A 27,267-nucleotide genomic window follows, 5' to 3' on the forward strand; every position below is an offset into this window, starting at 1 on the left:
ATGCGCCGAGCAGCACTGCAAATTCCTGTGCGGCTTATAAAAATGTGACGTGCCCTTTGGATTTCCTGCTAGAGTTGGGATAAGGCAGTGGGCGAGTGATGAGGAGGGGTCTTGTGAGACCTTGGTGAACTGGCACATAGCGACCCACTTTCCTTTCCCTGGTGTAATACAGAGTTGTTTGTTCTGATGGCTTAGTATGCGGGGGGGGGGGCAGGGGCAGGGGGGCATGGAGCCATGGCCTGATAAACATTTGCTTTATGGGGGCGATGCTCCGAACAGGTCTTGGGATGCACCATGTTTGTAGTCAGGAAGTAATTTTTGTCTTCCCCTGATATGTGTGTGTGTGTGTCGGGGGGTGCCACTTGTGCTGCTTGCTCTCTTAACATCCATCACGTTCTCTACATATTGTAGAGTTAAGATTTAATATTCTTTTTCTTATAAGTGTTTATAATTTTTCATACTTTCATATACATATTCTTAGAATGAATTAATAGTGCTTGCAACCCCCCCCCCCCGCCCTTTCTCTCTTTCACTGTTCCATCTTTGCTGAATGTTGCTCCAGAACAGCATAACTGGCCGAAAATGTTTCTCTTTTCTCAGTTGCTTAGGAAACTTAAGATAAGGCCACATTCTTTAGGCTATTGTCTCATGAGAAGGAAGAAAAAGATTCAAGAAGAGCACATTCGCTGTATCCATAACTTTTGATTCTAAGGTTTGGAAGTCAGCAAGAAGTGAGAAATTCAAAGTCAGCAAAGGATAGTGACCAAATAAGGGAAATAGAAAGTTACATTGATAGATGCAAAATCACGAGATTAGCTAAAAGAACTGAGTAGTAGCCAATTGAAAGAACTGTAGAGATCAGATGTATGTAATGACCAATTGCAAATTGTTCAGCAGGTAGTTCCTTTTGTACTAGAAAAATGTCTTTAAAACTGCTTGTAAGCTTTATGTTCTTTGGTACTCATGGCTCCTTTGAAAGCTGGGTACCCATATTGCAATATTCAATACAATCATTGAAAGAAGCACTTGTCTGCCTACTCCTTTTGCTCTGAAGAATCTGGGTAAGGGCAGAAGGGCATTTTTGTGTAACAATATGGCTCATTGTGGTCTGACTTATAACTGAGGTTGATTGGTGGAAGGCCAGCCGTGCTGTTCAACCCTGGGAGACGTGGGTTTTTCTCTCTTCCCTGCACTGTAATTCTCTAAATCAGGCATGCAGCATTTGAATTGGTTGGATAAACCGATTAGGAAGTCGAGTGGTCGCCTGCTTAAACTTAGTTGATGAATCAAATCAGTAATAATAACATACTTTGTAAACCACTCTGAGTGGCTGTTACGTTGTCCTGAAGGGCAGTATATAAATTGAACGTTATTAATGTTATTATTAATCCAATTTGTGCATGAATAAAGCAGGTTTCCTTTATTTGTAATGATGTGCACCTGTGTCCTTGTAGGTATCCTCTTAGAAAAGACATTGCTCCTTCTCTGACATACTTTCATAGGAGAGGGAAAACTTCTTCCAAGATAGTGCTTGCCATCAGTATTTTTTTTAAGTATCTGTGTTAAAAATGGTTTTAAAATGAAACAAATCTGCCGGTCTATTCACTGGGTCATCTTTTTAGTGTGTCCGATTTTTAGATGGTATCTCATGAAGGGAGCTTTTACTCTCAAAAACTTATACTCTGAAAATCTTATTGGTTTTTAATGTGCCACTGGATTCCAATGCTGCAGATTTTTTTCAACTTAATCAATGATTCAGTCCGATTAAAAAGGACAATGATTGATCAGAAAGTAGATTTAATTGTTTGTGTTGTTTTTAATACAGATACTTCCTAAAACAACTGGGTGACAAGCAGGGCTCATTTTGAGGGGGAACACGTGGGAACGCAGTTCTGGCAGTTCCCCAAAGAGGTTACATATCAGGTGGCCCTGCCCACCTGACTCTCGGCCATTTTCGGCCTGTTTCGGCCCAAATTGGGGCCGAAACGGCCCAGATCGGGCCTCTGACGGGTGGTGGATCACTCTCCCACTCAGCAGTGGCCCAATCCTGACCATTTTGGGCCTCTTTTTGGCCATTTTCAGCCCCCTTTTGCCATTTTGGGCCCAATTTTGGCCCTGAATGGCCAGGATTGGGTCCAAAACAGCCAGGATAGGTGATGTCAGGGGGTGTGGCATATGCAAATCAGTTATGCTAATGACACACTTCCGGTGATGGCAAGGGGTGTGGCATATGCTAATGAGTTATGATAATGAGTTCCTCCAGCCCTTTTTCTGCAAAATGACCCCTGGTGACAAGTACCATCACAGAAGAGGGAACCCCTCCTAGTGTTGCAAGAACTCACAACAACTACAGGTTGAATCACCCATTTAGAAGAGGTAGCCCTTCCTGCACACCAAAAGAAAAGGAATATACTTCCCAAAACCACCAAGTGGGATCTTAGAAGAAGCAGTCCACATTTCACTCTCTCGCAGAGGGGAATGCCTCTTCTAAGATGCATGCTGCAGTCCAAGCAAGCATCCTTTGAAAGAGAAAAAAAAAAGCACATGCATTTTGTTCAGAATGAATGGGCTGGATTCCATGCATCGGTTGTGCTCACAGAAGTGATGGCCTTCGGCAGAAGCTCAAAGACTTTCTTGCATCGGTCAGGCTCCTTCTGCCTGGAAGTGCCTCTGGTAGGAAAACAGAGCCACGAGATTCAGCCCAATTTTATTTTTGCACAAACTAAATTTTCAGAGTTAATTGATTGGAATTGAAAGACAACTAATCGGCTAAAATTCCTTCAGTCCACCGCTTGTGATTCTTGCTGTATTGCTTGTCTTCTTTGGCCCCTAAGATTCATGTATGCTCCAAATTGTTACAAGACCAGGAGGAAAAAAGACAGAATGGACAAAATGCAATCTCTGCTTTCATTTTTTTTTTAAAGCGAGTTTCTAGCCCTCCTGGGCTGCGTAGATTGGTTTGAAAGTTTGTGTGAGCGATGCCTGATGAACTCTGGGCAGCCAGACGGGCTTCCAGCAGCCAAAGCCTTGGGCTAAGCAGAATCAGAACCAGCTGTTTCAAACACAGCCATCCATACCAGTCTGCTTAATTAATATAGTCTTTTAAAAGTTGGGTCCTTTTGATGTAGAATATTGTGCATATATGCCAAGAAAATAGCAGCTGGAGGGGGCAATTTAGGTCCGGTAAATGAAATTGCAAGTGGAAGGTTAGAACATCCGCAGCCCCTGTGTTACTTCCCTGCTCCGATTATTTCCCTCTCCCACAGCTAAAACAAAAGAGTGGGAACTGAACTATTTATTACACATGGAGATCTATGACAGTACAACATGCTGTAGACAAAAACTTAATTGCAAGATGTAATGTTCTATCTTTACAATAATGTAAGACCCATGTCCTGTTTCTTTGTTTCAGAACCATGTGCTGTTCAAATTCAAAAATGAAAAGTTAAGAAAAAACCATACGGAGATCCATGATTGATTCCCCCAACCCCAATCTAAATGCACAGTGGAGAATTAACACTGGGGCTGAGACTGTTTAACCCTTCCCCCGGGTTGTTTTCCCAGTTTAAACTACACACAGCCAGGTTGCACAAGCACTATACTGGCCGTTCTATCTCTGCATCCTGCCCAAGTAAATAGTAATTTCAGGGGGCGATTTAGATCAGGATAACGGCATTGGTGTTAGAAGATTCCCAGCCCTTGTGCTACTTCCCTGCTCAAATTATCTCCCCCGCTCCACCAGCTGCATTTACTTTTTTGGGGGTACATTTATGGAGATCAGCAGTGTTTGGTCCTTGTACATCCCTGGTAATTTCCTTTGCCGTTGTTCCTGCATGTTGCATTTCAGAAGGGGAAATGACCCATGTCTTTTCCTTTGTTTCACCCTAACAGCATTACAGCCCTTCCGTGATCACCTCCCTGGATGAGCAGGACACCCTGAGCCACTTCTTCCAGTACCGTGGCCCCTCTCCGCATTTTATGAACCCCCTTGCTCCTGTTGTGGTGGGATCCCATGGCGGTGTTGGGTCCCCCTCCAGCGGCCGGCTGAACAGCGTTGTGTCTTCTCCTTCCGCAGCTTTGCGGGATAACCACGGGCACAACAGCACAGTTGGGGGCAGCCCCGTCTTGCCAAGTTGCCGGCCAGATATAATCTCGCTAGACTAAACAGGGGTGCAAAACTGGACTCCCGTGTGCTGGTGCGGCTTTGTTCCTCCCTGGGAGAGAGAGACAAAAAAAGGTGAATTTTACTCAAGTCAGCTTGGAAGGAGATGAATTGAATGAGAATCTTTTCTTTCACCTTCTGGATTGAGTGTGTTCTGTATATTCTGCACAAGATTCAGAAGAATGCGGAGTTTGGTATTGGCTGCAGAATTCAGTGCCCTGAGAATCTATGCTTTCACCGGTTTATTTTTTGATCATGTTTCTAGCCTCTGTGGTCACTGTGTGAGATGCTTGGAAGCCTGATGGTGGTGCCAGGTGAAATCTCAAGATCAGAATGCTTGCTGAAATAAGCATTCAGCAATGGGGCAGGGCCACGGTGCCCCCTGACTTAATGGAAACGGAATTAATTACACAGAACTATCAAAACAAACGCACCATCTCTTCAAGATGCAGAATTTAGTTCTGCTGGGATGCAAAGCCAGGGTTTCTGTAGCGCAGAATTGCACGTGACCCGATTTGCCTTTTTTGGTGCAGAGGGCTGCTAAAATGGTTTTACCCAGATGGTCTGAAAACAGCATACATTTGGGGGCAGCTGCGCCCAGTGCGTTCAGCATTTGGTTGGTGGTCGCAAAAGGGAAGGGGGCATAAGGCAGGAAGTCGAATAATCTTGTTTTGGACCAAGTTAGCCTGAAGTTAAAATGTACAAGCTTCTGAGTTTCACAGCAGTCTTTGAGGCAGAAATATGCATCCAGTGAAGAGTCCCGTAGAACTCACAAGTTGTGCGCACATCGTTCAGTCTAGGTTTCCCAACCCCACCAAGTTATTTCTCTACTCTGTGACCTCAGCTTGTCCGCGCAACTCTTTGGTGGGCCAGTCAGCCTGTTGAGAGACTGTAATGCAGTCTCACAAACCAGAAAGCCAGCATTGGGAACAAGTGGCCCTTTTCTCACCTCTCTGCACTGTGGCTCCCCTCCCTTCCCAACATTACTCATGGTTTAGCATCATGTGAGCCTTGGCAGTAACCGTGGTTCCTTCTTCAACCGGAATTTGAAGCAAGGACTGGTTCCACTCTGAGGTTTTGATCCCCATTGGCGTCCTTAAAGCCGTGCTGTTTTCAGGAGCATCCACCTGACGTCCTCTGTTCCTCTTGCTTCTGTGTTTTCCTCCAGATTTACTGTGATATTTCCCAAACCTGGTTTGGTATGATCGTTTTGGAAAGAATGCAGACAAAGCGCCTTTAGATGCTATGTGAACAGGAAGATGAGGATTTTTCCAGGTCTTGCCCATATTGGCGCCGTTTTCCTTGCCTCAGCCCCCACAGGAACCATTCCCTCCCCCCCCCCCCACTAACTGGAGGGCTTCTTTGAGGTTTTTTAAAAAAATCTTTAAAAGGCTGTCTATTTGCACAATCAACTGGTTCCCACTTTTCACCTTAAAAAAGACTACATTTTGAATACTTTGCATTTTGGAGTTATAAGGGGAAAGGTGTAGGCTGCTCTAGCATAGTGGTTAAGTGGTTGGTCTCTGAGTCAGCATTCTGCTAGTTTGAATCCCTCTATTGTCATGAACTCACCCGGTGGCCTTAGGTAAGCCACTCCTCTCAGCCCCAGTTCCCCAGCTGTATTGTGGGGATAATAATAACACTGTGTTCACCACTCTGAGTGGGCACTAATCTGTCTAGAAGAGCAGTATATAAGCATTGTGCTGCTGCTGCTGTTACTATTATTATTATCACATTGTAGGAATAGGTCATTATAATTTTATTACACTACAGAGATCCAGCCATTCCTAATATTTTTTTTGAAAAACCCTCTGCTGGAATGGAGGGAGTGATGGCCACCGGGGGCCCAAGGCAAGGAAAACTGGGGAAAACTGCTGTGTGGACCCTTTGTTGCTGCTGAATGCCTCTGTGTTTGCAGCAGCAACAAGAGCTACACAAAGAATCGCCTCTGTGTAGAAGCAGTTGTGGTGAGTTTGTAAATCGTGCTCATGTGAGTGCCTACTTTGCATTAACCCTTCTTTGCGTTGGCCCGTTTAGAACATCAAACCAAGGTTGTTGCCAAACAAGGGGAAGGGGGCGGGGTATGATCCTGGAGAAAAGGCAGCCAATGAGCAGTTGATGCTCATACTCCAGGCAGCGACCTGATTTGCAAAATCTTCCAAGCCGCTGATGGTAAGATTGCACTACATCAGTGTGCGGAAGTTAGACAGTTTTGCAAATAATATTTTGAAAAAGGTTCTGTCTAAAAAAATCTTGTGTCCTCTAGCCCAGAAAACTCGGCCTGCTACTGGCAAGACTTCTTGTAGATCTGAACAGGTAATAATTTATTTTGCCGTTTGAGTTGTGCTTCTCATGTATTTGGTTTTGCATTAAGCACTCCACGGCGCTGTGTGGGAAGCATTCTTGCCAGCAGACCCACGTAAGGCCTATGAGTTTCCTCTGGCATTGCTGTTTTTTTTTAAATTCTTGCCCATCCATCCCTATTTGTGATCAGTTACTCTGCCCAGTCTCTTGACTGTTGTTACTATAATGTATTTTTTTAAGCTGTAGGCCTAAAATTTTCCTCCTCCCCCTTCCTCTTTAAGATATTTCCTACCAATCTTGTACAGAGAACAAATGATATCTATATCTATATCTATATTATAGTATTCTATATTTTCAGTTTTTGTACATACAAAACTCCAAAGATCTTTCTGGTTTTCTTTTTCCTTTCTTTCTTTATGAAGACGAAATGAAGGTTGCGCCTTCCTCCCTGCAGATGGTGCGTGCATGTGGGTGGGGTTGCGCATCGTCCATTGCACAACTTATTTATGTATTTAAGTGTACTGTGTGTGCGCGCGTGTAAAGTTTGTAGCAGCTGCTTCCTGATCTGAGTCTCGCTATTCCCTCCTCTTGTATCATTCAGTGTTGTGAGTAGAGATGTTGCAGAAACTCCTACTCCTTATAATACAGGACTTGGCAGTTCATAATGCTCATCGGCTTCATGGTTTCTGCGCAATGCATATGCAGGCCTACAAAACATATTGATAGGAAACTCCTAGAGCTAGAATCAGAGTTGGAAGCGACCATACAGACCATCTAGTCCAACCTGCCCAGTGCAGGATCAGCCTAAAGCATCCCTGACAAATATTCATCCAGCCTCCTCTTGAAAACTGTCAGTGAAGGAGAGCTCACCACCTCGCTAGGCAGCTGATTCCACTTTTGAACAACTCTGACTGTGAAAAAGTTCTTCCTAATATCCAGCCGGTACCTTTGTGCATGTAATTTAAGCCCATTGCTTCGGGTCCTACCCTCTGCGGCCAACTGGAACAGCTCCCTGCCCTCCTCCAAATGACAGCCTTTCAAATACTTAAAGAGAGCAATCATGTCCCCCCTCAATCTCCTCCAGACTAACCATTCCCAAGGCCCTCAGCCTTTCCTCGTAGGGCTCAGTCTCCAGACCCCTGATCATCCTCGTCGCTCTCCTCTGCACCCTCTCGATTTTGGCCACATCCTTTTTGAAGTGAGCTAAACTTAAAAGTTGCTTTTGCTGGAGTTGCTGAAGAAGAAACAGGCTCAAATGGAGATTGGGTTTGAAGCTGGACAGTACCGATGGTTTAGGCTGAATCCTGCTCGGTAATAAGGATGAGGTCCACGTAGTTTGAGAAAGGGAAGAGACACAGCGTCTGAGGAGAGAGCCTGTTCCAAAAGCGCAGCCCCAAATCACAAGGTGCGGTTTATTATAGCCTGTAAAGTTTTGGCAGTGATGCCACCTGTATGGCTGTCTGTGCTAGGGAACAGCACACCAAAGTTTTAACATTAAGAAGAACAGTCTGAAAAGCCATAGATGAGAAAGGAATTGCAGTCCAGGCTGGAGTGGAGGAAAACCGCTGAAAGGATTGGAAAAGAAGCATCGCTCACAACATTCCCAGAGAAGATCCTTCATAGTGCTGCTCTTGCACGGCAGTCAAAAGAACGGAATAGGACAGTGTGGCTTTGTCTGAGGCACTGTTACAATCAGCTCTCTCCTCAGGAAATAATTTTTAGCCTTAGCTCTACAATTGATACTCTGCTCAGACACGAGCGTGCCTACCTGTGTGACTGCCCAGATGACCACTCCACACCATTTACAGGTGAGCAGGCCTGTTCCTCATAACAAAGGCAAACTACAGCCCCAAGTTCTTTTGTGGTTTGGATATGCAGTCCAAGCCGGAGAGCAATGCCCCCTCTTCTTCCTCTCCCAACACTATTTAGCGTGTGGTGGAGCTGCTGTGGTCAAGCAGTTGGGAACTACATTTCCCAGGGTGCATCTCCAGAATGCTTTGAACGCTGTCAGAACAACTTTCATTGTGCTGCCGAAGCTTTCTGCCGATCAGCATTCTTAGCTGGCCACTCACCTCTGCTTACCTGCCGTAGCAGGTCACAAATGAGTGTGGGAGTATTTAATATTCCCCCCATTGAAATCACTGGGACTTCAGTGCTAAGTTTTAGATTGTGCCCTAAAGTTGGGAATCACAACAGTGGAAAAATATTTTTATGGCATTATGTGCTCCCATTTTAGCACCTTTTTAACACATTTCAACATGTATTTAAACTAAGCATTCCATTGTGCAGTTTTTCACTGTGCATCTGTTGAGAGACATTTTGTGTCAAAATTCATGATTTTACAAAGTCCTTGAAGGGTTTTCGGATAACTTTATTTTGGCCTTGTTTGCGACGGGGCTAGGGGCTAGGGTTACTAACCTCTGGGTGGGGCCTGGAGTTCTCCTGGAATTACAACTGATCTCCAGGCTAAAGTGATCAGCTCCCCTGGAGGAAATGGCTCACGTGGAGGGCCCTCTATAGGCACTGCCCCCAAACCCCCAAAATTTCCTAGACTGGAGATGGCAAAGCTAGCTAGGGCAGCAAGCTTTGGATTCAGAAGTTCAGTCCCCAGTAGTGTTGTGAAAGATCCATGTGTGTCTTGAGAGCTGCAGCTACTCGAGAATAGACAATACTGATCTGACGCAGTATTAAAGAGATTAAGGGCTTGGAAGCTGTGCTAGGTAGGGTTGGTAGTTCCATGGCAGAGCACCTGCTTTGCACACAGAAGGTCCCAGGCTCCATGCCCAGTGAGGGATACTAGCAGCCAGTTTCGAGTGTGTTGTTCCCCTTCCCTGCAGTTCTTCTAGGAAGCAGCCAGTGGTTAATGTTTCAAAGCACCAGTTTAGGACAGTGGACCTGTTGGATGCTGTTGTAAGATTCTTCAAAACCTTCAGTTAACTCTTGGCATAATTTGCTGGGCTGACTCCTGCCCTGCGGCGTTGTGTTGCTCGTTTGTGTAGAAAATCTGTACATCGGCATCTTGGGAAAACATTAACTTTTGTGTTTATAGTCCTTACAAGTTCAGAGGAATCTGCAGAAGTTTTGAGTGTCGCATTTTGGGAATTTCCTGAAGCCAGAAAAGAGCAAAGCACGAGTCCCAGAAGCACAAGGCCATTAATGTCCCACTCTACATTTTGTCTCACCTTCCCCCAGCCTTTATCTTCCTTCCCTGTACCCAGTATCTCTTCTGTCGCTTCTCTTTCTGTTCCTCAAGGCCCTGCCAGAACATTCCAGGGATCTGGAGAGCATGAAACCTTACAAAGCCGCAGGGCTTTTTTTCAGCTGGAACGTGGTGAAACGGAGTTCCGGCACCTCTTGAAAATGGTCACATGGCTGGTGGCTCCGCCCCCTGATCTCCAGACAGAGGGGAGTTTAGATTGCCCTCTGCACCGCAGTGCAGAAGGCAATCTAAACTCCCCTCTGTTGGGAGATCAGGGGGCGGGGCCACCAGCCATGTGACCATTTTCTCTGAGGGCAACCCACTGAGTTCCACCACCTCTTTTCCCAGAAAAAAAGCCCTGCAAAGCCGCATTGCAAAACAACCTCCTTTCTCCCAGTGCATTTATCTATTTGAACAAACAGGGCCCGTGCTTTATGTAATACGATTTCTATCAAGGGAGCAACACAATTCAGATGTGCAAGCCCAGCTGTTAGGTCAGAATTGGGACTCATTTTTCTGTTGCTCAGCCTTTTACTTTATTTATGTATCCCCATTTCATGAAGGACCGTGTTCAGAAGGAAGGCCTTGTGTGAATTATGCAGCTGTTTAAATACTTTGTACATATTAATCATTTTGTAGCCACAGGAGGAGGTGACTTTTTTTTAAATTTAATAACATGAGAAAACATTTTATCAGTGTCCCTTTGAATGAAAAAAGGAAGGATTGCTTAAACTGGCCCTGTCTCTTTTGTTTATTTATTGTCTGCTAAAATCCCAGGTTGTTTCACCAAGCCGGAGCCATTGTGTATATGCAAAATACTTTTTAGATAAAATAAAAATCTTGGAAAAGAACCAGCGCAGAGTTGTAATGTTATTAAGGGCTACAAAAATACAACTGGCTTGTACCTAAATGCATCTTCTGCCATGTTTCCTTCCATCTCATAGAATCATAGAGTTGGAAGGGGCCATACAGACCATCTAGTCAGACCCCCTGCCCAGTGCAGGATCAGCCTAAAGCATCTCTGACAAGTATTCATCCAGCCTCTTCTTGAAAACTGCCAGTGAGGGGGAGCTCACCACCTCCCTCGGCAGCTGATTCCACTTTTGAACTACTCTGACAGTGAAAAAGTTTTTCCTAATATCCAGCCAGTACCTTTGTGCATGTAATTTAAGCCCATTGCTTCGGGTCCTACCCTCTGCTGCCAACTGGAACAGCTCCTTGCCCTCCTCCAAATGACAGCCTTTCAAATATTTTTTCTTCATCGCAGCAAGGTGGGCCACTCTAATAGGTAAAGAAATGAAGACACAGCCCCTGGGGCTGAGGTCGTCTTAAGGTGGTGGGCTGGGTTCCCTCAAGGTCCTGAGGGACCCTGTCCACTCCAGGAGTTTGGGGCATTGCGTACTGCAGCCTTTGTAAACCAGACAAGGCGATGTGAGAATTCTTCCATTCTATAGCTGCTGAGGCTTACTGATCTTGTGCAAAGCTGAGAATGGTGAGTCCGGTTGAGGGGGGCGGGCGAGGGGGGTTGCAAGCTGTGCCTCCCTCCAGCGGCAGCTCTGCAAAGCGTTCTCCACCTATAGTATGTAACCTGCTTCCTTCACTCAGGCAACCTGGGTACAAATCCTGTTTTGTCATGATGCTCGCTCAGTACTCTTGGGCCAGTTGATGCATTCTCATCCTGACTTCCCTCGTAGGATTGGGTGTGAGGATAGGATGTTGGAGAACCACACTGAACTCATTTAGAAGAAGGGGTAAAAATATAGGGTATAATCTGGCCCTAATTAATCCATACTTTTGACTGAGGGGGTTAAACCCATACTGAAAAGAATGTGAAGCAACTAAGGAATTGTAATTTCCCCCTTTCTTTTTCAGTGCCACATAAGCACTTTTAATATTCTTCACATCAGTTCCTTCTACCAACTTGCCCTTCCATACAAAAATAATTCACATCACCACCACCTGACGTCAGGGTGGGAAATTTAAAATAGGCAGGAGCTGGCCTAAAGCATACCGTGGAAGAATTATTTGTATTATTTTTCAGGTTTTGTTCCAACTCACAACCCCATATGGCATTTTACTGAAAGGCAGAGCAGAGCTTTCCAAACAAAACGTGGCTCATCAACGGGTTTGACTTTCAAAAGTGCAACCCGGGTGAGATATAGTGTTCTATCATAAGTCACCTGAAGCTTCAGGGAAATTTGGGACATAATGGGCGTTTCCACACGGCTTACCTTATTCTGCAAAATAGCGAAATCTCGCAAGAAGACGCGATAACAGTGTCTTCTTGTGAGATTTTGTGTGAGATTTCGCTATTTTGCAGAATAAGGTAAGCCGTGTGGAAATGGCCATATCATATCATCAGTCCAAGCCCAAGAAAGCCTTAGGTTCAAACCACAACCATAGCAGGAAACTCACTGAGTGGACAAGTCGCCATCTTGTCACCTCACACCTGAGACTTAGGATAAAATGGTGGTGTGGAAGGGAGGGGAGACATGCTGCTACAGCTCTTTGGAAGATGTGTGAGATTAGAGTGTGATCAATAAAACTTAGAATTTCTGGTGGAAGAGTCAAAGGCTTACACAGACAGGGGTCAGAAGACAACAAGCTGAGCCCAGTGTGCCCTGGGGGGAAAGGTGAGAGAAGCCCAAGCCAGTGGGGACTTGTGACCTCTGTTCCTGAGGAGACTACCAGTGGCCTGAGAGAGTTCTTTCCCCGTTGCTTGTGCAAAATCCAGAATATTCTCAGCTGCCTTATGTCTTCACTAAACAGTGGTATGTTAAGTGTAGCAAACTGACAAATGTATTTTGTCCTCTCCTTGCCACTCAGGGACTCAACAGCATACTTAACAAAGTGTTGTAAAAACCACCTTTTTAATTCTTTGCACAACAGAGATAATGACCCTCCCACAGAACCCCATCTACGTCTGCAGTCAGTACCATTAGCAGTCCCTTGCAATTGCATGTTAGCCTGTATCTTGTCTATTCGGTAACTGTAAATCTGAAATACACAGTTCCCAACTAGAAGGTGCCATAAATGCACAAGGGCAGCCGGCTTTTGGTGGTACAGAATGGTACAGCCTAGGCCAGGCGTATCTACATTTGGTCACCACCATCTTGGAACTCTCCCCAATTGTTATTTTTCTCTCTAAACTCGCATCAGTGAGCTTTCCCGCTCACTCAGTCTGTGGTGCTAAAGTGTCGAGCCAGAGCCGAATGGCAAACTTGGTCCCAGTGCTGACTCGTTCCACATCCTCGCCTTCTGGTGGAGCAGTGTTGAGGAAAGTTGCAGTAGGAATCGTCGTGGTCTTTGCTGAGCCATGCTCTAGTTCTGTGATTCTGCTCAGACAGCAAAAGATGATGATGCCAGATTACAAACAAGCCTACAAATAAGGGGAGGGGCTTAAGCCTGCAGCATTTATTCCCTCTCCCAGCAGATACCATTGTGTCTGCTTAGGGTGGCACAATGAGAAGACTGCTGATATACCCCATCTTGCTCCCAGGCATTAGCAGCACACTCAGACCTTCTGCATTTGAGTCCCTAGAGCCTCAAAGGTGGTGGGATCATTCAGTGATTCCTAAAGCAGAATAAAATTACTGAGCATTAAACTTTTCTGCTTGAGAGCCAGTTTGCTGTAGTGGTTAAGAGTGTGGGACTCTAATCTGGAAAGCCGGGTTTGATTCCCCACTCCTCCACTGGAGTCAGCTGGGTGATCTTGGGTTAGTTACAGCTCTCTGGAGCTCTCTCAGCCTCACCCACCTCACAGGGCATTTGTTGTGGGGATAACAGTAACATACTTTGTAAACCACTCTGAGTGGGCATTAAGTTGTCCTGAAGGACGGTATATAAATCGAATGATGATGTTGTTGTTGTTATTCATTATCTCTGCATGAGTCATTGGCCTGGTCTTCTTCCAATCAACCTCCACCGAAAGTGGATAATTCTGGTCCGTCTGCTCTCTAGCTGTGATTGACACATCTAATCACTCCCAATGGAGAGGTACAGCAGAGCTACTTCCTTTTGGAGGATTCTGCCCATTGCCCCTCTGCATGAAACATAACTTTGGACTTCCTTCACACACGTACGGAACAGTTATTCAAGCCGAAACTCATTAAGCAAGCTCTTCTTACAGCAGATAACACAAGCCACATACATTTGCTAAAAATGAGTTATTTTTTCAGCCAAAGAACAAAAAGCCCCACTCCAGTGATAATTAATGTGTACTCTCCACCTGTCTTCAAAATTTTGGAAACACTATTGTGAAGCACAGCGGAACTGTTGATGAAAATTTGAATGCTGTCTTTCCCTGAGTTGCAGGCTAGCACAAATCTACGGCCTTTCAAACAGACATTATAGAAGAGGCTTAATCTTACTCAGAATTTGCCGACTGCAAAGGAGGGAATGTTATGTTCAGTCTTAGATGATGGCAATATGAAGCTCCCTAATATCTTTGCTTCAAAACACACATTTAGTAATATATTCCTAATTGATGCAAATATTTTTTAAACTGTCCTTTATTTGAGAGGCAAATAACGTTTTATGTTCCTAATTGTTCTATATTCCTCATTATTTTCCAAAGTTTGGAAGGCAATGCCTCAATAAGGAAGTTCTTTATGAAAACTCTGCACGTGCGTTGTTCTCCAGCCACCAGTAGGAACAGAGCCTTTATTCCTTTCCAGGGCTTTTTTTCTGGGAAAACTGGTGGTGGAACTCAGGACTGCACAATGACGTCTCTTTGGGTCAGCTGGAACAAGGGGGCAGTTTTTTAAAGTTTAAATCACCCTTGGTGAAAATGGTCACATGGCCAGTGGCCCCGCCCCCTAGTCTCCAGACAGAGGGGAGTTGAGATTGCCCTCCACACCAGTGGCGTGGAGGGCAATCTAAGCTCCCCTCTGTCTGGAGATCAGGGGGCGGGGCCACCAGCCATGTGACCATTTTCAAGAGGTTCCGGAACTCCGTTCCACCGCGTTCCAGCTGAAAAAAAGCCCCGTTCCTTCCTTACGATGATAGCAGAGTGTCAGGAGTTTTTGAAGTATTCATCAGATGTGTAATTTGTCAACAGGGTACTGGTGTGAGTGGTATGCTTTTGCCCACCTGGCCTCCTGCAGTCACTTCCCATACACGTACCTGATAACTTGAGGAAGATCACCAGCTACCTTCATGGTATGTCTGGCTCCATCCTCCGTAGCAGCAACAGAGGCCAGGACTTGGGGTTCCAGCCAGGTGTATGCACTCACTTCAGCCTCATCTGGTTTAAATCGCATCTGAAACATGACACAGTTTGAAGGGAAGGCAATAGACACTGTGTACACAAACTGTACACACTTCCTCCCCGGTGGCAGGAAGCTCAAGATACCCTCTGTAGAATCAGTTTCCTTCAGAGAAGGGAGGCCAGACAAGGGGGTAGTTATCCCAATGCAGTCCTTGCTGGGACTTCCAATCTAAAATGGAACTGCCTTTCAATATGTCAAGCGTAGGGATTTTACCATAGAGATGACAATGGATAGAGCTGCCAGACTATGTCCATGGCTTTCAATAGTTACTGGAAGCTCAAGCTGTGTGCCAACTCTAGCTTTCCCCCCTTATCTCTATGGCTCTGGAGGCCTAGAGAATTCCTCCCCAAACTACAAGTGCCTCTGAGTATAGCCATAGTGCCTCTCTCTTACTCCTCAGTAACTATAACAAGCACTCCACACTTCTGCATTTAGGGGGCTGAAAGGATCCAAAGTCTGAGTTCCAGACTGGTTGGGGCCTAGTTCCTTCCCAAAAATAAAGCCCTGGGTGCCTAATCTCCCTGTTTTCGTGGTCAGATTCGCCCCAACTATCCCTGTTGACAAGGGACAAGCAAGCCCTGTTTTCTGGTACCACTTCCTGGAAAAACACTTCCCCAATGCTGAGGTATTTTTTAGTCATTTTGCCAGCTTTGCCACACTTCCAAGTTCAACCCTTTCCCCTGAGAGACAGGATTGCCAACCTCCAGGTGGGGCCTGGAGATCTCCCAGAATTACAACATATCTCCAGACAACAGAAATCAGTTCCTCGTAGAAAATGGTGGACTTTGTGGTGTTATACTTCACTGAGGCCTTGCCTCTCTACAAACCCCACCCTCCCCAGACTCCCCTCCCAATTTCCAGGTATTTCCCAACCTGGAGTTGGCAACCCTACCAAGAGAGGAAGGGCACAGCTGGCCAGAGGACCTTGCAACAACCAGGACGGGGAAGGGAGCAAGCAGGAAAGAAGAGGCCTCAGGCACCAATCCTTGATGGAAAAACAAAGGAAGTGGAACAAGGGGTCTCTAAATAAGATCAGCCCTTTGCAAAAAGTCCAATAATCTCACTGTAATGATTTTAAGTAAATGTGTCTCTGTGTCTTTAAACACTTGGTGTGGTACAGATGAAGAGTGGAAGTGAAAGAGAGGGATGAGTGAGTGATAAGATTGGTTGATGACTGAGAGTGTGGGCAGAGTGAATGCAGTTTTAGACTGAGAGTAGAGAAAAAAGGTTTCGTCAGGGCAAGAGAGGCAAACTGTGTGCAGCCTGAGAGTGTCCATGTATTTGTGAGAGAAAGGCAAACTGTGTGGAAGCCTGAATTGTGTGTGTCTGTGAGACTATATATTCACTCTATTTGAAGCAAGCAAACTGTGTGTGCGCCTGAGAGAGAAAGTCTATATGTAACTGAGCGAGAGGTTGATATCTGAAGCAGGCAAACTGTGTGTGAAGCCTGAGAGAAGATCTGTGTGACTGTGTCTATGAAAGGAAACTTTAAGAACTAATAACACTCTTTGAAACCATCAAGCTTAAGAAATAATATGAAACCGATACGCTTCTTATAAAAATAAAAGTTTAGTTGTTTTTTTTATCCCAGAGTATCTGTCATTCCTATATCCCATTCCTATCCTCAGGGCCACATAGTACCACGAAGGAGCCTGACACGTACACCTTAATATAGGGGAAATTTAAATAAAATATTTTGGAATATAATATTCCTGGTGGCAGCAATCTACCCAGAGGGTGTAAGAGAAAGATTAAAGGCAAAATCTACCCAAGAGAAAGAAAGGGACTCGTAATGCTCACCTGCAGCTGTTGATGGTTCTCAGGGGAAAGCAGCAGGAGGTAGACGACCACGTGGTGGCGCTTTGGCAAGCCTCTGCTCAGCATAGGAGGGTATACAGACTGTGGGGGTCAGAGGAGAGACAATAGTAGCAGGGAGAAAATGTTCTATTTAATGGAGTGCCTCCTTCCATAGCATCCACCCCACCAGTTAAGGTTCTCCTTCCAAGCCCGGCTGTCTGGGAGGACCAAACCTGCAGAGGTGGACAGTGCTCAGAGATGGGTTTTTTTTCAGCGGTGGCACCTTCCCATTGGAGTGCCCTCCCTCTTGAGGCTCACCTGACACCTACCTCACTGTCCATTAGGCACCAGGTCAAAACATTTCTCTTTACCCAAGCTTTTAACAGAAGGGTTTTAAGCAGGGGTTTTTTTTCTGGTAAAAGAGGTGGCGGAACTCTCAAGAGGAAAATGAGGAAGAAACACATGGGATTGTTTGAAATAATATTATTTCCACGCACTATTGCTGAGTATTTTCAAGAGATGCCGGAACTCCGTTCCCCCGCTTTCCCCCTGAAAAAAAGCCCTGGTTTTAAGTGTTATTTTTATGATCCACTTCTAGTCAGGGACTCTATGGGGATCATTTTAGGCTGTTGCTTTATGCTATTTTTATGCTTCTGGCTTGTTTTAATATTGATGATCCTTATGCTACTCTTTGTATGGTTTCAGTGTATTGTTTTCACTTTGTGAGCCACATGGCAAGCAGGTATCCAGAGAGGTGGAATAAATATTTTTTAATAAAATAAAGAAATGCCAACCCACATTTTAGTGTTCAGAAGTTTGAGTAAATTAGACTGTATCCGATTGTACTGCAATTGATTGTATTGACTCACACTGTGTAATCCACCTTGAGTCTCAGTGAGAAAAGCAGACTATAAATAATGTAAATAAAGGCTGAAGGGCACAGTGAGTGGCCCCAGGCCACCCAGCAAGCTTCTATGGCAGAGAAGGGATTCGAACCTGGGTCTCTCAGATCCTAGTCTGACATTATACCATTATACCTAACCATTACATCATGCTGGCTCAATATCAATGCTAATACCAATACTGATACGGGGGATGGGCAAGATTTGAGTCCAGTAGCACCTTAACTAAATTTACACTGCAATCCTAAGCAGAGTTACTCCAGTTGATTTCAAAGGGCTTAGACTGGAGTAATTCTGTTTAGGATTGCAGTATAAATTTTACTAACTCTGCTTAGGATTGCACTGGTAGCTAATTTGATTTTCAGGGTATGAGTTTTCAGGAGTCAAAAGCTCCCTTCTTCAGATACATTTAGAAGTGGGACTATGTAGAGCTTCTATGTAGGGAGGAGTATTTAAAATAAGAGTATAAAGTGTAATAATACTGTAAGTAGCTTGATAGCGTAGGGGTGTGAAAAACAGAAAATCAGCATCTATAATGAGAGAAGACTCCAATGCCCTATTATAAAATGAAGGGAGGTCCGTCTAAAAAGATGCCAGGGACTGGCTAGGCTGTCCAGGGATAGAGAGGGAGGAGGTCTTTTCCACCCCTGCAAGCCAAGATTTTTTCAAACTGAAGACGAAAAGGACTGAGCCAGAGTCCTTCTACTTGCAAAGTGGGTGCTTGCCTGCTGAGCTGCAGAAGTTCCTAGACAATGTATGAGGCTGCCTCATGCCACGCCCATAACATTTATCCCTCCAGCCCATGTTTAAGCCTAATATTGTTGTGAGGATGAAGTGGTGAAGAAGAAAATTATGCAAACTGCACCACTGCAGAGTATAGATGAAGTAAGATAAGTAAAAATATAGAGAAATTTCATTGTTCTGATCCCTTTTTATCTTTATTTTATTTAGTTTTGCAATGCACCCTCCAGGATTGTTTGATCAGGAGGCAGAGGGGAATGAACATTAACGCACACACACATACACACACACCATTTTCTTTCTAGAACTCCCCACTCTGCTGGAGAAAACTTACAAGGTGTCAGTAGACCCCCCCACCCCTCGCCAAAGTAGCTTAGGCTGAGAGAGAATGTCTTTCCTCCTTCCTTCCCCTTACAAATGGGATTGCAAATTGTAAAGCCACATACCAGCCTTGCTTGTCTTTCCAGGCAAGGGGGGGCAGCGGCTATGGCCCGAAGAATTTTGTCCCCCGAGTGAACACATGAAGGCTCCTTACGTAGGCTCAGGTGTATCTTAGGAACGATCCTGAGTCTGATTAAGGAATGAATGAAGAGAGTTTATTCACAAACTACAACTTTGACAGAAAGCAGAGAAATAGAATAGCTACTAACTAGCTTACTAAACTGGGAGACAGGGACTTCCGGGAAGTACCAGGAAGTAGCCTAAGAATACCAATCTGGAGATCGGCAAGAAGGATGGAAGAGAGGAAGAAAGAAGGATCTTATTTTGCTATCTGCCTGCCAGATTTGCTGCCCCCTGCAGGTATTCTGTGTCTTCTGCCTTCTCTGTACACAAGATACTGTATTTCCAACACCTTATACTGAATGAGACCATTGGTCCAGCATGGTTAGTACTGGCCAGGGCTCATTTGGAGTTCCAGCAGTTTCCCCAAAAGGTCACTTTCAGGTGGCCCCGCCCACATGACTTTTGGCCATTTTGGGCCGTTTCGGCCTCCATTGGGGCCGAAACAGCCCGGATCGGGGCCAAAACAGCCCCTATCAGGTCAGTGCCGGGTGGGGGAACCTTCCTCTGCCTGGCACTGACCTGGTCCAGGCTGTTTCACCCCTGATTCAGGCCCAAATGTTTCAGCTGGGATCAGGGCCAAAACCGCCAGAATTCGGTTGGTGCCTGGCGGGGGACCCCTCCCCTGCCTGGCACCAACCTGATCTGGGCCGTTTTGGGAACGATCCAGGCCAAAACGTGCCCATAATGGCCATTTTGGGCCCATTTCAGCCTGGATTGGGGCCCAAACAGCCCTGATCGGGCCACTGCCAGGTGGGGGACACTCCCCCGTCTGACAGCAGCTGGATCCTGGCCATTTCGGGCCTGATCAAATCAATTATGCTAATGACACACTTCCAGTGATGGCAAGGGGTGTGGCACATGCGAATGTGTTATGCTAATGAGTTGCTGCAGCTCTTTTTCTACGAAATGACCCCTGGTACTGGCTGAGTCAGTCTCCTCACCCTGGTAGTCGCTCTTCAGGGTCTCAAGCAGTCTTCCTTTTAACAGGAAATGCTGGGAATTGAACCTGGGACCTTCTGTACGCCAAGCAGATGCTCTACCCCTGAGCCACAGCCCCTCTCCCTACAGACATACTCAGAATGTCTTACCTCCCAGAGGGCCAGCATTTTCCAGGAGAACTCCCCAGCCTGCAGGCACAAGCCTGTCTCTTCTTGCAGTTCTCTTAGCCCAGCATCCAGCAACTACAGACCAGAAAAAGCAGGTTGGAGAAGGTCCTGGAACACATGTGGGCAAGGCGGGAGTCAGCAGAACTTGCTTTAAATGCTGGAAAATGTAACTCAACTGTGAGCAGTCATGGGCACCTCTGATTTTAGAAGTTAAACACCAGAAAAGGGGGAGAGAGGCAGAGGAATCCATGTAAACCCAACTGTTGAAACAGTCACGCTTTCAGTAGGTGTATAGTCAAAGGATTCCATGAGGGATAGAAACTGGAGACAGTTTAAAACAAAAGCCAAGCTCTGGTTGTATAGCCTCACAGCATATGGATTTGTACCCAAAGTTGCTGAAGATTCCGGCACCCACCCTTTTTGAGTGTGTTCTGTCCACCCTCCCTCCCCTGTCCAAATGGGAAAAGCAGTTCTGACAATGTGATTTATTACCTGTTCACCAGGTTCAATGTGACCACCTGAAAGAGAAGAGAAACACCCAAGTTCTGCTGTAGCCATCAGTTCTGAAGTTTTAGAACCTAAGATTTAGTCCTAGGAATTTCTGATTCACTTCTTGGACTCTCTTATTTATCAATTACATATACTTTTAGCCTACTCTCCCTGCAAGGAGCTCAAGGAACATGCCCCTCTTTTATCCTCACAACAACCTTAGGAGAGACAATATTGTATAAGGGTTAGAGTGTTGGACTAGGATCTGGGAGATCCAGGTTCGAATCCCCGCTCTGCTATGGAAGTTTGCTGGGTGACTTTGTCACGCACTTTCAGCCTAACCGACCTCACAGGGTTATTGTGAAGATAAAATGGAGGAGTGAAGAATTTATTTATTTATTATTTTATTTATGTATTTATTTTCGATTTATATTCTGCCCTTCCCACACCAGCAGACTCAGGGCGGATGTAAACTGTTTTGGGTCCCCGTTGGGGAGAAAAATGGGGTATAAATGAAGTAAAATAAATAAATGTGGTAGGTTAGACTGAAAGATTGACTGAATCTTGGTTACCAACGGAGTTTCATTGCTAAGTGCAGAATTGAAGCTGGCTCTCTTAAACCCTGGTCTGACTCTCTAAACACCATGTAGATTCCCCTGTGGCTTTCCATCTGAATGAAACGTGGAGAAATGGCAATCAGTGTGTGTGGGGAGGGGAGTTCTCCTTTTTCTAGACACCCATGAAGTTGCCTTATACTGAATCAGACCTTTGGTTCCTCAAGGTCAGTATTGTCTTCTCAGACTGGCAGTAGATCGATCTTCAGGCCCTCAGGTAGAGGCCTTTCACATCACCTGCTACTTGATTCTATTAACTGGACATGCTGAGGACTGAACCTGGAACCTTCTACAGGCAGAGCAGTTGGTCTGTCACTGAGCCACAGCAACTCCCCCCTTTCTTTGGAAATTACCACAGATTGAGTTAACGTACGAAATTGTCTAAATGGTGTCAGATGTGAACTAGGCCTCTGACTCTCACCTCCCCCACAATCTCCTCAGGCAGGCTCTCTCTCTCCATTCCTCAACACCATGGGGATAGTAACTCTGGTTTACCTTACATGGCTGTTAGTAAGGATTATTGACAAAAACGTACATGAAGCTCTTTGAATCCCAGGAAATGGCACCTTGCCAGTACCACTCTGCTAAAGCGCATATACAGGAAAGACACTAAAAAGAAGATTCCCCCTGAAGAAGCTGTACGCGAAATGTGTAGGGGTGTACAATTATTAAAGACTAGCAACAGAGCCTGTTGTGAAAATAAATACAACGGGCTCTAGCAGTGGGGGCTTGGGAGAGCCATGCTGGCACAGCTCTCCCAAGGCCCTGCGGAGGCAGTGTGTGTGTGGGGGGGGGGGCTACCCCATGCTGCGCCTCCCTGCTGCCTCCATGGCCCCTCAGAGGCCTGCCACTGGCAGCACAGAGGCCCGGCACAGACCTCCCAAGGCATGGAAATTTCACAAGTATTACCTATGCACTTGAAAGCTTCTCTATTCAGCCACTCAACCTTAAGGACTAGAACTTTGCTGAATCCTGAACCAATACTAAATTCCTCATGTGTGGGGAGGGACCACAATAAGGTTGCCATTCTGGTTTGGGAAATTTCTGAAGATTTGGAGGTGCAACGTTGGAGTTTGGGGAAGGGAGGGACCCTCTACAGGGTATAATGCCATACAGTCTACTCCCCAAAACAGCCATTTTCTCTACGGAAACTGTTCTCTGCTATCTGGAGGTTAGCTGTAATCCTGGGAGATCTCTAAGCCCCATTTGGAGGTTGGCAACAGTAAACTGGAACTTCATCAATAGCCTCTGTTTATGAAGTACTTGTAGGAGGGATAATCAGGTAGGGGGGAGGCACTAAGAAGATGGTGGATGCTTTCTTCCTGCCTGGGGTGATGTAGTCTGAAATATGTCACTCTTAAAATTCCTTTTTTGCCTCCCTAGTTATGTAAAAATGCAGCTTTGGAAGCTCTTACTACAAACCACCCCATCCTTCCCCCACCTCTTCAACTCTCTTGTCCAAATCATACCTGGAGGGACCCAAAGGTTAGGAAAGATGCTCAGGTCCTTGGCCCGCCGCGTCAACAAAACCTTCTGGCTGGCAGACTGCAGAAGGACGGCCACGCCCACATCCACACCTCGATCTCGGGTCTCTGCAGGGAGCAAAGCGGCTTGTGCATCACTCAAATGCTTGATGGGGCAGAAAGGCGGCCTCTGTGGAAGAAAGTCGCTAGAAATAAGCAGCAATAGGAGGAGGAGGTACTCACTAGGAAATTCTCCTAAGACCGGTTTTCCTTACAATGTTCAAGCCCCCCCTCCCCAGTCTTTCAACTAGTTGGTGGTCGAGGCAGCAAAAGAGGACAGGAAACCCATAAACAAAGGAGGAGCACCTCTGCATCTTCAGACAGGGGTGAAAAGGAGCAGGGAAGCCGCTTTTTTCCTTTTTTCAGACCGGAAGCAATTATGTCATTGATCAGAGTTCCTCATGGAGATAAATTATTGTATTTTAGGGGGGCAGTTATATCCCTGGCTTTAAAAGCTCACATACCACAACACGTTGCATAGAATCTGCCTTTCCTATAACTGTTAATGAGAACGTGGAGTGTTGGCGATAGAAAAGGGAGCTGGAGGACTCCTGATACACAAGCCAAAGCGGTTCTTTAGATTCCTGGCTACGTTTTGTATTTGCAGAATAACAACAACATTTATTTATCGCCCTTCAGGACAACTTAATACCCACTTGGAGCTGTTTATAAAGTATGTTATTATTATCCCCACAACAAAACACCCTGTGAGGTGGGTGGGGCTGAGAGAGCTCCTAGAAGCTGTGACTGACCCAAGGTTACCCAGCTGGCTTCAAGTGGAGGAGTGGGGAATCAAACCCGGCTCTCCAGATTAGAGTCCCACTGCTCTTAACCACTACACCAAACTGAATACTCGAGGAGGGCCCTCCACAGCTCAAGTGCTGCCATTCCCGTAGTAAGCAAATGCTTTGACCACTAACGGAGACCCTGAGGACACAGCACTTTGAGAAATGCAGTCTCCCCTCAAGTAGCAGAGGCTGTGACACAAACAACGGGGCTGTGGCCTTGTTCCCTTATGTCTGAGTTTCCTTGAAGCTGCTCACTGGCTGTCTCTTGCAGACAGACTGCTGAACCTCTGAATCCCAGTGCCATGAGGCAGCAATGGGCCTCGGCCTCTTTGTCCTGTTGTTGGCCCTCCAGAGTAACTTGATGGCCGCTGCGTGAGACCGAGTGCTGGACTAGTTGACCACTGGTTTGATCCAGCAGGGCTCTTCTTATCAGATGTCCCTTGGCTTGCCCTGAAAAGCATTGCAGGCATCTTTCAGTCCTAAAGATCCAGCACCTTCAAGAGCGGCACACTTACTGTTTGTTTTCCAGGTGCCACAGGACTTCTGTTTTTGCCACTATGGACTAATATGGCTATCCCACCAGGGTTGGCTCGAGGAATTTTGCCATCTCCCTGTGGGGCATGCCTTGAACCTGGGTGGGAGTGGCACATATTGTGGTAACAATGGGCACTTGGGCAAGCCCAACAGAAGTGGCATGGGTCCAGGAGGTGACAACAGCCATGCCTGCTGCCCCCTTCACACTCTGTTGCTACCCTTGTCTAGTTTGGTGTAGTGGTTAAAAGTGGCAAGATTCTAATCTGTAGAGCCGGGTTTGATTCCCCACTCCTCCACTTGAAGCCAGCTGGGTAACCTTGGGTTAGTCTCAGCTCTCTTAGAGCTCTCTCAGCCCCACCCACCTCAGGGTGACTGTTGTGTGGATAATAACACACTTTGTAAACCATTCTGAGTAGGTGTTAAGTTGTCCTGAAGGTCAGTCTATAAATCAAATGTAATTAATGTTATTATAGGATACAAATCTTAGAAGGTTGACCAGATTTGGGGGTTTTGCACCACGTTTTCCACTTCAGCTCTGGCTCTGAAGTCACTGCCTTTCTTCACTTCCACTAACCTGCAGAAGGACTTGCCTGGAGCCAGCAAACGCCGTATCTGAAATGAGGAACTGGTGTTGGTTCAGGCCACAGTTCACCATCAAGCTGTCTTTGCATGCAGCACAGAAGTGACCAACTATGCTCTGGAAGATGATAAGAAAAAAAGGTGGATAACTGTTCCATAAGCTGTTGCAACTTGTTCATAGCCAAGACTGGGTATATCCCGTGATTCCAAGGCAGAACAGAAAAAGGCAGAGTAAGGAATCACGTACAGAATTTCAGCTTTATTTACATTATTTATAGTCTGCCTTTCTCAGGGACTCAAGGCAGATTACACAGAGTTAGTCAATACAATCAACAGGAGGGGACAACCAATAAACAATACAGTCGGATTCGTATTGTAGAAATCTGGAACCAACCCAAAATCTGAAAAGAGAACTGAAGCAAAGCATAAGTACGAACAGGACAAATTAAACAATGCAAAAGTTGCATCGTAGAAGCCTATTTACAACAACAGGCAGTACAAACTATTTACAGTAGTACAGACCATAGTCCATAAATGTGAATCATGTAAGCATTACCTTGCACCCAAGATAAAGCGGTTTTATTTTAAAAACACAACATAACTTGCCCATGATGATTATATTACGGTTCTGCAGAGGCAGTTCTGTACATGAGGCTAGATAGACATACACGGCTGAATGAGGCGATGGAATGGGGCATTACCACTGTGAAATGCCAGCCCATGAAATAAAACTCCCAGTACTGGGAAAAGACAACCTTGCATGTTCAAAGGCAATCTGGTCATTATAGAAAAATGGAAGCAGCACCTATAGCTTTAAGAAAAAAATTACTTTAGTGGCAGTTGCTAGGCAACCACCACAGCCAGAGATTGTGCATTTGGGGTGGTGTATTGGGGCATACAGTAGTCATGTAACTCTTTTGGTCGATGAGAATTATGAATGTGGCTCTCGATAGTTTGCAGAGTGAGTACTGCTGGTCTAAGAACCTATCATCAGCAAAACACAAATAGATTATGCAAAACATAAAAGAATATGTGGAATAAATTGTGCAAGCGTTCGCCGCTTTATTCAATGTAGTTTTCTTTGCACCCAGTTTTGATAGTCCAGCAAATCCAAATGGTTTTGCTTATTATACAACCTTGTGTATATAGTGAAATGAGAGATTCTGGAGTCCATCGTACATGGAACCTCTGATCTGAACGCTGTTTCTTCTTAATCCCAGATGTGTGTTTGATGGCTACGGTGATTGATTCATTGATTGGATTTCTAGCCCACCCTCCCCGCAAGCAGGCTCAGGGCGGGTCACAATCATAGATAAATTACAACAAATAAAACCAGTAAAATATAACTCAGTACCAACATGGATTTCAACATTCCAGGTAGTGCACCCTTCCCCCTTTCCCTGCCCACCATATACAAGGGAAGAAAAGGGTGGAGGTGTGGGTTGGTGAACCTCTAACTCTTCAAGCATAGGGAGGCAGATGGACCATATGCTCCCCCGCACTGGCAGGAGATCGGCAGGGAGGCTAATTAGATGGATCCAGTGCTGGCCTCAACCATATGCCTGGCGGAACATCTCTTGTCTTACAGGCCCGCCGAAAAGATACAAGATCTTGGTGGGCCCGAGTGTCTTCCAACAGAGAGTTCCACCAGGTTGGGGCCAGGACAGAAAATGTCCTGGCCATGGTCAAGGCCAGCAGAGCCTCCCTGGGGCGAGGGACCATCAGTAGGTGTTTACCTGCAGATCTAAGAGCTCTCCAAGGTACATATAGGGAGAGGCGGTGACAGGTGGGTGTGTTCCACAGAGCCAGTGTGCTGTAGTGGTTAGTTACAGTATTGGGATCAGAACTGGGAGACCCCGGTTTGAACCCCCACTCTGCCATGGAAGCTCACTGGGTGACTTTGAGCCAGTCACACACGTTCAGCCTAACCTACCTCATAGGGTTGTTGTGAGGATAAAAATGGAGGTGGGGAGACTGATGTAAACTGCTTTGAATTGCCATTGGGGAGAAAGGTTGGGTGCAAATGAATTAAATAAAAAATGTTTCGGTGGGTTTTTTTTACACAAAATTAATTTTTTATTAAAAAAAAAATTAAAACAAGCCTCATATAAAAAGAAAAGCCTCAGTGCTGCAAAGAGATGCCCGCGCTTGAATTCAATTGTATCTAGAGGCTGAAAAAATCTCCCCGCTGGTGTTTCAAAGACATCTTTTTGCTCTTACCTGCTGAAAGTTGGCGCGCTGCGGCCGGCTGTTCTCTTTGGAGAGATGCACCAGAACTTTCCGGACATTCTCCATGGTCGCGCCCTTAAGCATTAGAGCGAAATGCTCTCTATCTAGCAAAGCATCAGCCCCACAGGTGCTTCAGTGAGATTTCAAATACTCCGGGCTCATCCTGCAAACCTTGGGGAATTGCATAACAGTCAAAGGGTTGCTTGTGTTACGGGAGATCCTTTGCGTAAAAACTGCTGCTCCTTCGCCAGTCGCTTTTGTTTTGCAAACAAGGGAAACAGACTCTCTGGTGGTCAGTTAGAGAGCATGGAGACGCTTGGACCGGAAACACAACTTCTGCGGGGGGAAGCGTGTTGTTGTGTTCCTTCCTCGGGCTTTGGAGGAAGAACTCCAGAGGAACAGAAAGAGGTTGCAGGAAGGAAGAGAGCCCTCTTTTGGCTGGCTGGAATTATATACGCAAAGGCCG

General features: G+C 45.7%; 2 protein-coding genes across 6 annotated transcripts in view; one reads left to right on the forward strand and one right to left on the reverse strand.

The window, feature by feature from the left end:
• PIAS3 (protein inhibitor of activated STAT 3) overlaps window positions 1-9,808 on the forward strand; it is a 52,551-nt gene extending 42,743 nt beyond the window's left edge. For all 3 annotated transcript variants that reach the window (XM_054991479.1, XM_054991495.1, XM_054991487.1), the window contains one exon: window positions 3,892-9,808. In XM_054991479.1, the coding sequence (XP_054847454.1) occupies window positions 3,892-4,164 (273 nt within the window). In that variant the 3' untranslated portion in view covers window positions 4,165-9,808. The remainder of the gene's footprint in view (window positions 1-3,891) is intronic.
• Window positions 9,809-12,534: 2,726 nt separating this feature from the next.
• Window positions 12,535-27,122, reverse strand: NUDT17 (nudix hydrolase 17). 3 transcript variants are annotated; one of them, XM_054991509.1, is made up of 8 exons: window positions 26,793-27,122; window positions 24,568-24,690; window positions 22,618-22,801; window positions 20,538-20,563; window positions 20,028-20,120; window positions 16,736-16,834; window positions 14,790-14,926; window positions 12,535-13,000 (listed from the first exon to the last, which is right to left on the reverse strand). In XM_054991509.1, exons 1-8 carry the CDS (start codon window positions 26,883-26,885, stop codon window positions 12,838-12,840), a joined length of 918 nt encoding a protein of 305 aa, XP_054847484.1. In that variant the 5' UTR covers window positions 26,886-27,122; the 3' UTR covers window positions 12,535-12,837. The 3 variants fall into 3 exon arrangements, with proteins under 3 accessions (XP_054847484.1, XP_054847493.1, XP_054847501.1); XM_054991518.1 differs by having other exon boundaries at window positions 12,909-13,044; XM_054991526.1 differs by lacking the exon at window positions 12,535-13,000 and adding an exon at window positions 13,079-13,239.
• Between the last annotated feature and the right edge of the window lie 145 nt (window positions 27,123-27,267).

Source organism: Eublepharis macularius, chromosome 1, assembly GCF_028583425.1.
Source record: "Eublepharis macularius isolate TG4126 chromosome 1, MPM_Emac_v1.0, whole genome shotgun sequence".
In the NCBI taxonomy this organism is placed as follows: domain Eukaryota; kingdom Metazoa; phylum Chordata; class Lepidosauria; order Squamata; family Eublepharidae; genus Eublepharis; species Eublepharis macularius.